Source organism: Ananas comosus, linkage group 14, assembly GCF_001540865.1.
Source record: "Ananas comosus cultivar F153 linkage group 14, ASM154086v1, whole genome shotgun sequence".
Classification (NCBI taxonomy): Eukaryota; Viridiplantae; Streptophyta; class Magnoliopsida; order Poales; family Bromeliaceae; genus Ananas; species Ananas comosus.
In genome coordinates, this window is record NC_033634.1 from 2502324 (window position 1) to 2516093 (window position 13770).

The 13770-nt window shown below is 35.9% G+C and overlaps 1 protein-coding gene across 2 annotated transcripts; it reads right to left on the reverse strand.

Moving 5' to 3' along the window:
• LOC109720420 (kinesin-like protein KIN-4A) lies at positions 1541-12600 on the reverse strand. 2 transcript variants are annotated; one of them, XM_020247512.1, is made up of 25 exons: positions 11938-12600; positions 10661-10807; positions 10382-10531; positions 9645-9901; positions 9016-9203; positions 8802-8926; positions 8218-8254; positions 7999-8090; positions 7439-7549; positions 7141-7254; positions 6431-6518; positions 6146-6264; positions 5854-5952; positions 5630-5743; positions 5189-5305; positions 4997-5077; positions 4687-4758; positions 4192-4285; positions 4054-4085; positions 3872-3969; positions 3667-3762; positions 3291-3512; positions 2670-2832; positions 2300-2455; positions 1541-2213 (listed from the first exon to the last, which is right to left on the reverse strand). In XM_020247512.1, exons 1-25 carry the CDS (start codon positions 12058-12060, stop codon positions 1995-1997), a joined length of 3114 nt encoding a protein of 1037 aa, XP_020103101.1. In that variant the 5' UTR covers positions 12061-12600; the 3' UTR covers positions 1541-1994. The 2 variants fall into 2 exon arrangements, with proteins under 2 accessions (XP_020103101.1, XP_020103102.1); XM_020247513.1 differs by having other exon boundaries at positions 6146-6261; positions 11938-12599.

Here is a 13770-nt window from a genome sequence, read left to right on the forward strand (position 1 = left end):
TTGAAATTTTCAACATCGTACGATCAATAGTTTAATTTGTATAGAACATTATCTACAATTTGATACAAAAATATGTCTAATAGTTCAAAGTACAAAATAATTATATGAAATATAGTATTATAATATGAGGAAAAATAATTTATGAGTTGAATATCTAATTTTTTCAGCCTCACATATCNAATTTGTATAGAACATTATCTATAATTTGATACAAAAATATGTCTAATAGTTCAAAATATAAAATAATTATATAAAATATAGTATTATAATATGAGGAAAAAATTTATGAGTTGAATATCTAATCTTTTCAGCCTCACATGTCTTTTCTTCCGCTTTCAATCTCCATATTATTCATTTTTATTTATGCGGTCAAAAATAAATAAATTATATAGGTAAATATTGTATTAAACTATCCAATCATATATAACTAAAATTAAAATTTTATATAAATAATATTTTTTTATTTTAAAAATATTTTGTATATTTTCTTAAGCACATAATTAATAACAAGATATGCAACAACGAGCATATGCTGTTACTTGGTAACTTGGAGGGCTTCAGGCTTGGCCACTTAGGGTAAGAGACAGAGAAAAAAAGAAAGAGAGAAACAGATTGAAAATTTAAAGCTCTGTGAAAGAAAGAAAGGGAAAAAGTACAAATTTAGTAAAATTTTGCTTTTTTATTTGTCTATTGGGTTTGTTTTTATGGACTAATAACATTGGCTCAATTTTAATTAAACTCAGGTTATTCACTCAGCCTATATATAATTAAAATATATTATATTTATATATATATATATATATATATAGTGTAGAACTACTATGCTATCGGAAATATAGAGGATTTGTTACTTCCGAATTTTTGACCCTTTGATCAAGAATTGTAAGGTTGGGATGATTGCGGTCCCCTCTAGGATTAAATAATACCCCTAGAGTTGAGTGGTCCCTACAAGGTACTAGTATTAATCCAAAGTTTAGAAATGATTAAAGGGGTTGATCTACGGGTCAAAAAATCGGAAGTACCAAATCCTCTTTACTTTCGATAGCATAGTAACTTTACTATATATATATATATTCGAGCTTTTTGAGCCTAATTCGAACGAGCCGAGTAATACTCAAGCTCGACTCATTTAATTTCGAGTCGAGCTCGAGCGAGCCGAGTAATACTCAAGCTCGGCTCATTTAATTTCGAGTCGAGCTCGAGCGAGCCAAATATCGAATCGAACGCGAGCCGGCTCACTCATTGGCCAGCCCTACTTTCAGCCATGTTCAAATGTAGTAGAATTAAGTGCAATTCATGGTACAACCACAGTAGCATAGAACCAGTAAAAGGCATATCTAACTGTCCTTGCCTGTGTCCATTTGGTGCTTCTTGTGCAAGCAGAAACTATGACCTTCTTAACAAATCAAGAAAAAGAAATATTCTGTGAGGCAAAGCTGGGAAAACAAATGTATAAAATTTTCTTAATCAAATATTGTTGTCAATACACAACACAGAAAAATAGCCTGCCACAACTTAAAAAGGGAGAAACTAAGTGACATGTATCACAAAGAATTCACAAAGTAAATTATAAACCACTTCTCACTCTAGAAGCAAAATAATCAGGATTACAATTTTGAAAAATAAGACCAACTCCAACAATCTTTCAGGGGAGCACAACAGCATCAGAAAATCACTTTATGTTTCCTTTGAATTCAAACTTAGACACCAAAAAAACCAAACCGACACACCCGTAACTCACTAGCCCCCCGACATCTCTTTATTGATGAAAACTTTTATATCCTTCTTTATAAGCATGTACACTTACTATATGCTTGAAATTTACATCTAAAGCAATATCCTATCAACATATACAAAGTCGATCCCTTGGCTACGTAGAAAAAAAAGCTCGAAGGAGATTTCGTCAAGGCTTGCTTTGTTAACTTGGGAAAGTAGTTAGCCGTGTGGGGCGGGAAACTTGTCAAACAAAATAGAGAAGAGAGAGAAGGTGGGTTTCACTTCACTTTACGAAGAGACGCAGGTCTCGGCCTCGCCCTCATGATCGTTTCATCGCTATGTCGGATTAATTCAGACAGTCTCCAGGGCTTTTGCCATTTCCACTTGAACTGCAATAGCCATTGATGATGGCTCCTTTTCCATCTCCAAAGCCTTCCCGCATGTCCGACTACAGCGAGTTTCTTCTTCTCCATAGACAATTGCCCAATTGGGACCATCTACATCAAAGACACAGTTGCTTTTTAGCATTCAAACTCAAGATGATACTAATATAGGGAAAAAGGGAGGGGGAAAGCAAAGGAACCTTCAATGGCTTGTTGTTGAATGTGTTGCTCCCCTTGCTCGGGCTATTAGCAATGCCAGCAGAGTACTTGAGCTGTTTCTGTGCAGGAACTGCAACTGGAGAAAGCGGTGTGTTGTTTTCTTCGACAGAGTGCTTCATTGAGCCATTTGAGTTGGCCTGAAAAGTATCGATCATGCGGAGTTTAGTTTTATAGCATCTGAGATACAGTGAAACTTAAAGATGTTCCTCTTGACTATGCAGGTTTATAAACATATCACATCAGAAAAATAATGACAGAGGAGAACTTTTTATGGAGATTTAATCCAGCGTAAAATGTGATGGACTAAACTGAAATATTATATCATTTACAGTTGTATATACAAAAACTCACCTGAGATGATGCGGCTAATGCACTTGTGAGTGCTTGCTCTTTCAATTTCAGCTGTTTTTCCACCTCTCTTCTTCGTGCTTCGCTGTGACGAAGAATACCAACAAGCTCATTCAGTTGTTCCTTCAGTTCCTTCATCTCGATTTCCCTTTCCTTCACCTGGCACCTGTTCCGAAGATGACCTACTTTGTTATAGGCTGTTATAGTTATAAACAATTAACAAAAAATGATTGCATACAGCCAAATGGAAAATGTAAAGTACATTGTATGACACGAAAGAACAAGAACGACTTTAAGAAACGAATGATAAGTATGTTAAGTTCTGCTATTCTGGGCAAGCAGTAATATTACTAGATCAATAAAATTGAATCTGCAGTCTAAAACCAAAATGCGAATTTGACTTTTGCTTCTCTTCTAGGGATAGCAGAATAACCACCCAGGGATAGAAAAAAGTACCATAACCAAAAAAATTTCTTCCTGCATCAGATACTCAAAGTTTTGACGGCACATCTAATTAAACAAACAATTTAGTTTCAATTCAGGGAATACTCGCAATGCTGACACACTGAGAAGCAAATCAAACACAATAATAGAAAGCCATATCAAATTAGTAGAAAATGGAACCTTGCATCAGCTGCCACGTTGAACATGTACTGAAGCAAATTCTTTGCGTCCCCCATTGATCGCAGTTGATTCCATCGGCCACGCCCAGTAAATGCACGCTCTCTTTCCTCAGCCTCAGAAAGTTGGGAAGCCATCGCTACGAGAGTATTTGAAGAAATGCTCACCATGCTCTCAAGTGTTGCTATTCTGGCTAATCTTGCATTTGGTGACATGGTGGACACCCTAAAAAAGAATTAAATTCTTAACAGAAGAAAAAATAGTACTTATGAAACCATCTGATACATCAGATGTTTTTCCTTTTTAACTCGACCAGCATAGACATTACTGACAAAACCAAGTCGATGAAGAATTTTGTACGGAAGATATGAAATCTTACCTAGAAGTTCCATTGTTTCCTCTCGGAGGGCTAGCTCCCCCAGAAATTGCCTCCTCTTGCTTCAAAATAGCAAGCTCCTCCGCCAATGCAGCTCGTCTTAATGGGATGAGATGCGAATGGTATCAAGATAACCGATATATTAACAAGAAAAATGTAACTATGGAAATAGGCAAAAAAAGAAGCAAACCGAGCTTATAATACATACAATTGACTTTGTTTCTCGTATTCGTTCCGAACTTCATGGACATGTACCATGACTTCAAGCTCTTGATCTAGCCATCGTTGCAGGGACTTTTCACTCATCTGAATTTAGCAAAGTAATTCTAGCTGACTACCATCTAAAATCATATTTGTACGGAGAAAATATATAATGTTCGCATGAGTTACCTGAGAGCTGGGAGAGTTACCATTTGCAATAACTGGTTTTAAAAAAAAAAAGGACAAAAAAGGAGGAAACAAAAGAATATTAGCATTGCATGCAAGGTCTTGATGCTAATAGGAATTTCTTTAGTAATAGAAAAATACCAGAGGTATCACGTGCTGAGGATTTGCGAGCTTCTAGCAATTCTTTTAACTTCTTGGTAGCCATGGCAGCCTCTTCTGTCTTCCTTTGAAGAACCTATGCCAAAAAAAGGGTCCAATGCATAGTTAGTTTTGATTACTATGATCTAATGAACCAGAGAAGTGTGAAATAACTTGGGAAACGAACAAGTAGGCACAACTCTTATTTATATGCTCAAGATGCACATTTGGGAAAATAAAATCTCAAAAATCATCAAAAAAACTATTAATGTATGGAAATTATCTGCAATAGAAATGACTAAACTATATTGTCTCCAATTGTCGGTAAATGAACAACCAGCAGCATGATTATTTTGAGGAATAAGAAAACACTGCATGGTCAAAATGCTTCAAAACAAAGGTGACACTAAGGTAAACCTCTCAAAACTTAATATAGAAACGTGTAACTTTAGACCGTGCAACTTCTTCTGCTCATAACTTTTGGAAAAAACTTTTTACCATTTTCTGCCGCTGATTCAATGCCTGAAGTTTATGTCGTTCATACTCATTTCTCCTCCCCTCTTTCCTCAACTATTTAAGAGAAAAGATCAAAGTTAGCTTTCCCATGCAAAAAAACAAAGGAAGATGAATTTGGACAACATACACATATGCACATAATAAGAAATAAGAGCAAGCATATCAAGCTGCTAGTATAAATTTCTGGCAGGTTTGATGGTCAAATTTTTGATCTTTAGAACAGCTCAAATTTCTGCACCATCTCATTTATTCTACTGTTATAACTTGTAACCAATGATATAATTCTGCACACCTGGAGTAATTCCTTTTCACGAGAAGCCTTCCATTGACGGAATTGTTCTGCTTCTTGTTTTATCTTGTGTTGCAATTGAACCTGTAAGGATGGAAAACAATAAATTGGATTAAAAGGATGAAGTACTGTGAGAGCTATAAATATCTCATTAATGAAGGTCAGAGAAGAAAGTTGATAGTGGAAGACATCAACCTTTTGAGACTTAATAAATTGAATTTCTTCTTGCAACTTTTTGGCTGCCTCATCACTCCTTTGCTTTTCCTTCAAAAGCTGAACTTGGTTTTCTTGCTTCTTTTTAAGGTCCAAAATCTGGAATGAAAGTTATTCTACAAATTACTTTCAAACACAGACAAAGCATCAAAGCATTTTTATACATATCTCTGCAAAATGATCTATTATGTATATACCCTTGTAAAATCTTATATTCATATATAGCCCTTCAAAGTGCAGTTGCATAATTGTAGAATCATCTAAAGCATGGGGAAAGCTGGTTTGTTATCATAAATAGTTCTCTCATCAGGGAGACTTTTCTAAGGTGTTCGGAGGGCACAAAAAAAGTTTTTGTACATTTTGCAAGGACACACATGTAGATATTTCGAAATCTTTTTGTGAAACAGAGACAGTATCATTCACCTGTGCTTCAAGGGACTTCAGTTTCTGAGAATGAATATCTGGAGGCCTGTGCATGTGGCCATCTGAGTTAGCAGCAAGGTTTTCCACTTCAGCCAACAACCGGTCTCTCTCTTGCTGAAATTGATATTTTTTAAAAAAATTTAATTCCACTTTCAGTGCATTTTAAGAGGAGGAAAACAAAGTATAATTAGAGACAACATCAAATGAATAAAACAGTAATTGACCTGCACAGCTCTTTTCTCTTCTTCAAGCTCCATGATCTTCTTTCCAAAATGCTGCTTAAGAGCAAGTGTGTTGAACCCTTCAAACATTTTCATCTCAGACTGCATGGCAAGAGTAGTGTTGGTTCAAAACTTATAAGCAAGAGGCCAACCGATACATTGAAGCTGCTAAAAAAATAAATCAGCGGAAGATCCCCGATTTTTGATTTGGTAGTACGACATCTATTTTCACCAAAGAATTCCAAATTGGCAAGAATAGAAAATTAGGTGTTGAGCAGGTCTTAGATTAGATCACCTCCTTTTGCTCCAATCGCCTATTTAACTCATTCAACTCCTTGCCCATGCTATCTTGCAGCATTGTATGTTCCCATTCCTTAGCTACTTCATCATCAATTTCCTTAGAATTATCACCTGCTGGTAAAAAAATGGATATACATAGTTACAAACTGAAAAAAGAAAATATTGCAGGAAAGCAATTAGTAAAGATTAATATGGACTTGCCAATATAAGGCATTATAACAGAATTAAGTAGTCTATCAGAAGTAATTAGATACAACCTTAAAAGGTGCCAAAAAGTTACCTCTTAGAGCATCAGCCATTGGGAAATCAAATGTCTCTGTGCTTTGCAGGCTCCTTTTCAACCCTTCTGCTTTTATGCTTCCGCCTTTCTGAAATGCCAACCATAAACAGTTGTTAAGCTGTTTATCCCATTAATGATGATCCTCTATTTAGGGTCAGTCAAGAGCCATAAATTCATTGACATGGGTAGGCAGGATAACAAATAGCATAGAACCATTTTGGTTTACAACAGAAATCCAGTAAAGTCTTAGGGGCAAGGATTTAAGTGCCGTGACATAGGATAGTGTCGAAAACTTGCTTGCACAGTGTGTGCCGGACAGTGCTAATGCGTGCCGGTCACAAAAATACATGTGTATCGACACATGATGGCATGAAATCTTTATTTTCTTTAGCTACAAAATATTCTAATTGCTTATTATGTATCTTTATTAAATCCTTTGAATTTTATTGAGAAAATTACCTACTAATTTAAAAAATAGAGGGTTTTGAGCTGCACCATCGGCACGGGGATTGTATCGTATCGATATCATGTTAGTACGATACGGCACAATGGATAAGGCCATGCCAATGGACGCTTCAATCCTTGCTCAGAGGTATATATTCTTTCTCATAGTTTAGCTTGACGATGACCGTAGAATAATCATTAGGAAATAATACAATACTTATAAGGATATGAAAAGATGTAACAGTTCTGAAGTACTCTATACATACTCGGCTATCTGTTTCATGATGATCACTGTGAGGAGATTGAATGCGGTAACCATACAGTTCCCTACAGAGGTCTTCATTGGTAGCCTCCAGCCAAGAAATCCTTTCCTTGAGAATCTATAAATAAGTTTGTTGAGGATTAAAATTTTTGATAATTGAAAAAACTCTTTATTATATAAAGAGAGCAAAGAGTATTGTATAAGAGGATGTACAGGTGTTTGCCTCCTTAAAATAACCATAAACTACAATCTGTTTTATATATTGTAAGTTGATCAGAAATTTGATCGGTTTTCAGTAGTACCCGAGTTTCATCAGACGCAACTCCTCCACGAGCAGAAACCAGCTCAGCCTGCAAGAATTCAATTTGCTGACGCATCCTTTGCATCTCGTCAGAGATTGGATTTCTATTTACCTGGAAAATTGTTGGAACAGAAAAAGAGAGAGAATTGAGCTATGATCTTTTAAATATATATGAAATAAAGTAGCAGTATCTGCAGCTGACGCGTGGACACAGACGCAAGATACCTATTTGATATATGACGCATATACCCAAGCAATTATCACATTTTAAAAAACTGTATGTTCTTTGTAGATTATACTCAGTTCATACTACCTTGGTATGACCCTAGTCATGTATGAATATATTAAGCACACTTGCAGAGTATCCTAGAAGTATCCAAGTCATATCCAATTTTTTTTATCTTGTTTTGAATATCTAGTAGGTGAAAGAAGTATCAGACATGTAACTGTGAAGTATCCAAAAGTAACCAGTTGAGTACAAACATTATAACTATCTTTTTCTTTTGAAGATAAGAGTATAGCTACCACGCAATTTAGGTTTTAATATAGTTCTGAACTCACTATGGGCTTATTCTGAATGTTCCGAGCACGATTAGCATATTTCAGTGTGTTTAGAGTTTCCTCTGCATTTATATCTGCTGGGCTGATACAAGCTGGACAAGAAAAAAAAAAATTTAAAAAGAAAGTTATAGCATTATGATTTATATATTTTAACAGACTTCAGAGAAACAGCATTGACAGGTAAATAGCATTTAGCAGTTAGGAGGTGAATTACATTACCTATCATTACTGTCCTGCTATTTCCACCTAGAGAATCCTGCAAAGAGATGAAGTACATATATAATCAGATATATGACATGCTCTTTATATGTTGTACTTTTTAAACAGGTGATAGAGCAAAAAATTTCTATTTGCACAAAGATGAAAGTTCTTTTTAAGTCCAATTTCAATCAAATTCTTTCAAAAAGGTTATGCAACTCTTTCTCAGTTCATAATTTGATAATACTTGATAAACAACAAATAATTAGATACATAACTGGGCACAAATTTAAACACCACTAATTTTAGTTCTTCAGTAAAGCAGAGTATAATAACCAGGTTAGTGTAAAGAATAGTTCGAGCAGTGTAAGATTAGATAGAAAGTATAGTAAGTATTCTCCTCCACAAGTTCATGGTAAAGAAAATGGCCATCAAGAAATCATTAAGCAAAAGGATCAGAAATTGATTGGAACCAATTCCACTATTGCAAAACTGTGCTGCTTCCAGATAAACATATGAGAATAAAAATATTCTGTCACTTTTTAAATTGATATAGCATATCCATTATTGTAACTTATTATCGGATAATAATATACGGTCCAAACCTGCAAGAGCCGGGTCAGTTTGCTATCACGATAAGGGACATGAGCACCTTCTTTCCTCTTCTTCTCATCTCCAAGAGCACTTATGACATTGCCTAGAGCTAAGAGTCCTTTGTTGATATGAACACCTGATAACAACAATATAGGGGTTTTTAATTTTCACTTTTCTTTCAAGATAAGCAGTTGGTTTAATGACATGAAGAGAAAACAGAACTACCTTCCTTAAACCTAAGACCATCTGAACCAGTTCTCTTAGCCCGTTCTGATCCAGCAAGATCTACCAAATGAAGCTTTGCACAGAGGTAGTCTTCATTCAGATCCTCGATCATGGAGCCATCAGAAGTCATAATTGGATCGAGTTTGCGCATCTGCTCCAATGTGATTGTGAAGATAGCATGGGAACGGCTGTTGCATGATGGCAATAAAAAAGAAAACAAAATAGTTCATTAAAATAAAGGTAAGTAAATAGTTTGAGTAAATTTAAGGGCTACTTGGACATTTTACATATCAAGTAAATAAAAAAGAAGGTTGTATATGCTTTGAATAAATGAAATATGCTTTCAAGAGACAACCATTCTACAAATTATTTCATTTTCATTGCTATTCACTTCAATCAGAAAATCTATATTACTGATGAGCTAATATATCAAGTATGAGAAAAGGAAATGTGCGAATCTGTTATTACAATTAAGAACAAAAAATATGCAATTTTCTCAATCTTGATTCGGCTTCAGTAGTGCCATAGCTGGAAGCTATTATATTGAATAAAAGCATAGATGCAAGATCTAGTTATATCAAATTTCAACAACAAAGTGAAAACAAAATCAGACTCATAAAACCACCAACCTTGACTGGTTGTTCATGTTTGTACTTCCAGTAGCTCGATTTGTTGAACCTTGCTCCAAGCATGCAGCCATTTCTTTTTGAGTACTAACATTAATTTCAGTAGACCCAGCAAGTGTTATTGCCCCATTCGATGCCTCACGGATTTGTACAGGAGGTTTCCCAGGTACTGTTAGCTTCCCCACATGTCCATTGCCGTTTTCGACTTTGCTAGGAGAAGATGCAGGATCTAACAAGTCCCGTACCTCTTCTTTCAGAATCTTCACAAAAGTGTAACTCTAGTTACATTAACCGGTCACCAAAAAAAAAAAAGAACTGTAATGACGAAGTTAGACAGATGATGACATTACATTCACTAGACTGTATGACATTAATGCAAATGGCATATTGCATTGTCATGCTATAAGATAAGGTATTGAAAATAAATCTTATTGTTTCATTGGCCAAAGAAAAAGTAATTGTGTGAGCCAGGAAGCCAATTTATAGAACAATTTGCTATGACAAAATTTAAATTCTGAATAACATGATCTTTGCTCCATTGTTTTGGGAAGTCATTATATAATAGAAAAAGAATACATGAGAAGCGATAAATCTGGAAATTTTGAAAGAAATGACTGCCATTCTGGTTCGTAGAGAAGCATTGAAACCAAAGCCTCCTCTAGACTGTCCAAAAAAGTCTAGAAAGATAGGCTATATAGAATGAGTTAGGAAAGAAGAAGAGGCAGGGACATTTCTTGTACCTCAATGAAAGAGACTCGTAACTGGAACTCTACTTGATTCTTCAAGGTATCGATCTTGTCGAATAATGCATTCAGAACTTGAGGAATAAGTCCAGTATGAGAGCCGTCCCTACATGACGTCCCCATTGTATATGTTTTTCCTGACCCAGTCTGCAGCACATCAGAAATTTCAAATGTTTTTAAGGCTTCGGAGACATGTATATTATGATGATAATGTGACATGCCAAAAAAGGGAAAAGAAAAAGAAAAAGAACATAAGCAGGAGTTACAATACTTAACCTGACCGTATGCAAGAACAGTTGCATTATATCCTTGAAACAGACCATCAACGAGCGGGGCAACACATTCTTCGAACATGGTAGATGATGGAGAACCGGTGCTCCCATAAACATGATCGAAGGTAAAAGAATGGGTGCCAATTTGCACCTATGAGAGGAAGATTAGTTATGAATATTTAAACTGACAATTGAAGATTGCTAGCATTACTTCTACAATAAAAAGAACAAGAAAAAAGAACGTAAAACCAAGATGAACTATGTCAATGTAAGTTCGTAATGTCGCAAAAGCAGTTTATATCACCTTGATTCAGAGTCCTTACTAGTGTCGGTACTAATTTCCTTCTTATTCACATAAGTTTATACTCTACTTATGCAGCTCTGTTAGGCAATTACCTCCACAAAGCATACAAACATACAAGGCTTAGAAGAAAATAGTCTTGCTATGAGTAGCAAGATAGAACTTCTAGCACACAATCGAAAAAGATTACACTGTAAACTAAATCAAAACGAGTATGGGATTGTTAAAATTCTTTGTCTGGTGGACAGGGAGAATTGTGATATAGTTAAAATTGGCGAGGCATATATGCAAATGAATGCAACATATGTACACTGCAAAAAAAATAAAAAAATAAAAAATAAATAAAAAAAAGGGATCAAGAAGAAGATTGACAAATATGTTAAAAATGGACAATCAACCCTCAGAAATGGATTACTCTCCTTTCATAGTCATCAGAAAGGGTCAAAGTAGTTTACTGGATTAAACTACATGTACCACAAAATGTATATTCAAGGTGATATACAGCAATAGCTGACACTTGATTGCTTTGTTGGAGGTGCCAAAATTCAGGGTATTCTACATGAATTTTGGAGGAATTTACAAAAAAAAAAAAAAAAAACTAGTATCCTCCCATATAAAACAGAGTAAATTGTTCGAAAAATGGGAGAAAAAAAAGATTAGACTTAAAAAAAAAAGGACTTTTAGTTCAATGTCATCTACAAAAACTAAAATTCCTATATTGGAAAAGAAGCCTTATAATATGGACAACAAATTTATATATCACATCCTAAGATGATTGAAAAATATTTGCACTAAAATTGTATCATGCAATCTAAACTGGATGAGATTGCAACTTCCAAACCAAAACCCCCACCAAAAGATCCTCAATCAAATTCACACAAATAGCAAAAAAACAAAAAAAAAAAGAAAAAAGAAAAAAATCTCCTATCCTTGATCAGATCCTTTAGAATTGAATGGTGAATCCAAGAATGGGGATGAACCTGCGGCTTTCCGGGCACGACAGTAACGCAATCCTCGCATCCCTGCAGCTTCTCGTCTCCGATAAGCGGCCTGATGTGGACCGCGACCTTCACGCAGCAATCCTCTCCATTATCCATCGTCATCTTCCCAATTTGCTACCAAAATTACACTCCAAAAACCATCAAAATCCGAAAGGGGAGGCCAAGGATTGCCGGAGGAAGAGAGGGTGGTACAGGAGTGAAATAGGAGATGGGTGGTTGAACTCGGAGAGAGGAAGTAGCAGCAAAGGGAGAGGGAGAGGGAGCAACAACTGCTATGATTCTTCCTTGGATTGCACAACAAGCCCCTGTAGACCACCAAATGGGAGTTGGAGAAGGAGATGATGATGGTGGTGGTAATGGTGGAGGAGGAGGGAGGAGGGAGGAGGAGAGAGGTGGAGGTGGTGGAGGTGATGGTTGGTGAGGAAGAGCAAAACTTTGGAGTACTCTTTAACCAAATGTGTCCCTTTTCTTTTTTCCTTCTCTTTCAAGGAGTTTTCCCTGGGAAAAAAGATTAGATAGAGAGAGAGAGAGAGAGAGAGAGAGGTGGAGAAGGGTTTGAGAATGAGGAATATTTGGGGAGAGAAGTGTAGCTGAAGCATGGAGGTGTGCTAACTGTTTATTATTACCACTGTTCCTGCTACAAAGACATGGCATCTTCTTGGTTGTTACAATTAGAATTAAGTAATGGTGAAAATCCTCTTTTTTTTTTTTCTTTTTTTTCTCTTCCTTCTTTTGATTTCTTGTTATTGGGATGAGATGCATTACTTTGCTAACACTAAAGTGTCACTTTCCTTCCTTTTAATTTGCCCTTTTTAAGAGGACCTTTGCTGGGGGATTTGGGTGTGGTAATGTGATGGGTGACAGCAGATCCTCTGCAATCCAAGCTGCATGAACTTTCCTACAGCTGGGATTACCTGGCAGGCAATTATGATTGGCCAAGAAATCTTACAAGTTTAATAGTTAATTTTAGTTCTCTGTATTAAAAAAATTTTCTACACTTGGGGTTATGAATTGAGTGAGGAAAAAAAAAAAAACAAAAGAAGGAAAAGGTAAGCTAGGCTGAGTGTAGCCATTTGAGACTCTATGGCCCAGAATTCATTGCCTATTTGGCTCTTTCCAATGTTGGCCTCTTGTTTTATTTGTTATTTAATATGCAGGAGTCAGTCCCTGATGAATGATCCTGAACCCAATGCTGAGGCTAACTGACCAATGTTTTGTCCCTCCTGTTTACACCATCTGACATGATCTTTCTGAGCTAGATCACAGCTAAATTTTGGTACATTGTTCTAGGCCATAAAACAAATTTATGCAGTTCCATTACAAGCTACTTGCAATAAAATATTTGAGCATTTTTAATTTGTTTTTCGTTTGTAAGTATGTAAAATCGTTGTTTTCAGCATGCCTGTTTAAAGAAACATTAGTGATTTATAATGACCTGTTCTGAGCCAACCCTCATTTCTTGGACCTTATACGTGACTTACATATGCAAAATCAAAGAGCTTGCGATTAAACGTTCTGTGGCGGAGCAGACCAAACAAGTCCTTAATTATAACCCTTTAAATGACAATTTAAGTTCACACAAAACTGCTATGTAAAGGAGGATAGACTGTTGGCTTAAATAGGCCAGCATCCTACTTTGTGGCAGGAGATCATGTTGGGCCGAGTCATATTCGAAATGACGTGAGCCTGGGTGGGACGAGTCATGTTCGAAGTGACGTGAGGTTGGTTGGACTGAGTCACAATCAAAATCCGTGGACGCTGTATCTGTTCGTTTTAAGTGAATTAGTTGCGTATTTCTAACAGCTTGAGTTT

Bases quoted from the DNA above. Each gene is read 5' to 3' on its own strand.
- LOC109720420 (XM_020247512.1), bottom strand. From the start codon at position 12,060: ATGACGATGGATAATGGAGAGGATTGCTGCGTGAAGGTCGCGGTCCAC. The intron at 10,532-10,660 runs GTTAAGTATTGT...GATGTGCTGCAG, and splicing joins CTGTTCTTGCATACGGTCAG to ACTGGGTCAGGAAAAACATA. The intron at 2,833-3,290 runs GTTCCATTTTCT...TCTTCGGAACAG, and splicing joins AACGTGGCAGCTGATGCAAG to GTGCCAGGTGAAGGAAAGGG.